General features: G+C 36.1%; 1 protein-coding gene across 1 annotated transcript; it reads left to right on the top strand.

Annotated features, from left to right (window-relative positions):
- Nucleotides 1-460: 460 nt before the first annotated feature.
- Nucleotides 461-1,549, top strand: LOC141652100 (uncharacterized). The gene is made up of 2 exons (XM_074459744.1): nucleotides 461-941; nucleotides 1,110-1,549. The coding sequence occupies exons 1-2, from the start codon at nucleotides 461-463 to the stop codon at nucleotides 1,547-1,549; spliced, it is 921 nt and encodes a 306-aa protein (XP_074315845.1).
- The last annotated feature ends 999 nt before the right edge of the window (nucleotides 1,550-2,548 follow it).

The raw sequence follows: 2,548 nt of genomic DNA on the forward strand, positions 1-2,548 counted from the left end.
TGGGGGGAAATGAAATTTTCACGAATGTTTGAATTTCCCCCCAAATTACATCAACTCACAATCTCCCAGTACAAGTTTCCCATTACCAATACACCAAATTACAACCAGCATCAACAATTACATAAGCTCCTAAATAATTACACATTCTAAAGAAACCAAATTACAGAAATTACACGACTAAAAACCAAATAATTACACAACAAAATGAAGAAACCGAATCTAAGTGATGATGAGAGGCATAGAATTGTTTGCCTCTTATTCGAGAGTTGCAAAAATGGAAAGCCTCAACATGGGAAGGTGCAAGAGGTGGCTGCCAAGTTCAATGTAACCAGAAAATGCTTCTTCAATATCTAAACAAAGGCAAAAAAAACAGAGGTAAGATGAAGTCCCTATAAATGTGAGGAGCAAAATTGCAGGCAAGAAGGGTAAATAACTTACACCTTGTCGAATTAATGTGATAATGGCACTTGATGTCTCCAAAAGAACAACACTCAAGAGATTGGGAAAGACAATAGGTCATTCACCTTCAACATGTCATAGATGGGTTAAGGAAGGTATCATCAAAACTCACACCAATGCAATCAAACCAGCTCTTACCCAAGACAATAAGCATCTTAGGTTACATTTTGTCATGGGTAAACTAGTTTTTGATAGACTATTAAGGTGTATCAAATTCTTTGATATGGGCACTATTGTGCACATTGATGAGAAATGGTTTTATATGACAAAACCAACCTCAAGATATTACATAGGCAGCACTGAACCAGGTCCATATAGATGTTGTAAAAGCAAGAGGTACATTACTAAAGTAATGTTCATGTGTGTTATTTCAAGGCCAACGTATAAAGAGAATGAGGCGGTTGAATTCGATGGAAAACTTGGTATATGGCCATTCATATTCCAAGAACCAGCTAAAAGAAACAGCAAGAACAGAGTGGCAGGTACAATTGTGATAAAACCAATAGAGTCAATCACCAAGAAAGTGACAAAAGAGTGTCTGCTTAATTTAGTTATACCATCAATAAAACAGAAGTGGCCAGCAAATGCTTCAAAAGAGATAAGCATCTAACAAGATAATGCTAAGCCTCATATCAATGGAAATGATAAAGATTTCCTTGAAGCAGCAACATCAGATGGATTCAACATAAAATTAACACAAGAGCCTGCCAATTCTCCAGATTTAAACATTTTAGACTTGGGTTTCTTCGGGTCTATTCAATCATTACAAGATGAACATCTAGCAAGGTCAGTGGAAGAGTTGGTCAAGAGTGTACAAGATGCATTCGAAGATGAAACAGTGGAGATATTAGACAATGTATGGCTTAGTTTACAAGCTTGTATGATTGATATAATGAAACTGAAAGGGCACAACAACTACCCACTCCCACACTTAGCAAAGGCAACACAAAGAAGAGCAGGAACACTTCTAAGAAATTTAGAGGTTGATGAAGAATTAGTCAAGGAATGTATTCAGTTTTTAATTACATGTGGTTTGATAAAAGACTTAGAACAACTCATGTTAGACTTAGGTATTCAAGTTCCATTTTGAACAATGGGTATGTGGCAGTTTGTATGAGAAACAAACATCAAGAGTGTTTTTGACATGTTTGTTTGTGAATACAAACAGCAAAGCTTAAGTATGCATTTTGGTAATTTATGTTCATTTTGGTTAAATCAGTATGTAAACTCATTATGGAAATGAATGAACAATTATGTTTGATGATGAATGCAAGAACATTTTATTACTCTCAGCAAGCAAGTTGTCCTCATAGAGTAATTTGACCTCATACAAGTGCCTCATCAAAAGGAATAAGTCATGGTACCTCAAAATATGAGGGCCTCAACATGAATGACTTTTGGTGGCATCATATATAGGTCATCAAGCCTAACTAATGAACCAATACCAACATACAACCTCTCAGTCCAATTGGACATTCATTGAGGTTTACTCTCAGCAACCATCATTGAGTTATCACACAGAAAAAAGAGTACCTCAACATGGCTACATCAACATATAAATAGCATGGACCTCTTTTAGCAAGTGTGATATGTTTACATGCCTAACAGAATAACAGTCAAACACCCACCAGTTAACATACAACCTCTCAGTCTAGTTGGACCTTCATTGAGGTTGCACACACCAAAACTCTCAGCAAGCAATTTGTCTTCATTGAGTAATTTCAACACCATAGTCAGAAACAGCCAACACCATAGTCACACAGAAAAAAGAGTAATTTCAACACCATAGTCAGAAACAGCCAACACCATAGTCACACAGAAAAAAGAGTAAACAACCAACATCATAGTCACACAGAAAAAAGAGTAATTTCAACACCATAGTCAGAAACAGCCAACACCAACAGAAATCAGCAAACCCAAAATACCAACAGAAAACAGAACACCCAAAATACTAATAGGAAACAGAACACCCAAACTATCAACAGAAAACAGCAAACCCAAAATACCAACAGAAAACAGCAAACCCAAAATACCAACAAAAAAACAGAACACCCAAACTAATAGTAGGAAACACTAACAGCAGAAAACA

Source organism: Silene latifolia, chromosome 1 (assembly GCF_048544455.1).
Source record: "Silene latifolia isolate original U9 population chromosome 1, ASM4854445v1, whole genome shotgun sequence".
Classification (NCBI taxonomy): Eukaryota; Viridiplantae; Streptophyta; class Magnoliopsida; order Caryophyllales; family Caryophyllaceae; genus Silene; species Silene latifolia.

What these genes read in the sequence shown, in the direction of transcription:
- LOC141652100 (XM_074459744.1), top strand. Translation starts at nt 461, where the DNA reads ATGGCACTTGATGTCTCCAAAAGAACAACACTCAAGAGATTGGGAAAG. An exon ending in CAGCAAGAACAGAGTGGCAG is followed by an intron (nt 942 to 1,109) that starts GTACAATTGTGA and finishes GAAATGATAAAG; the next exon opens with ATTTCCTTGAAGCAGCAACA.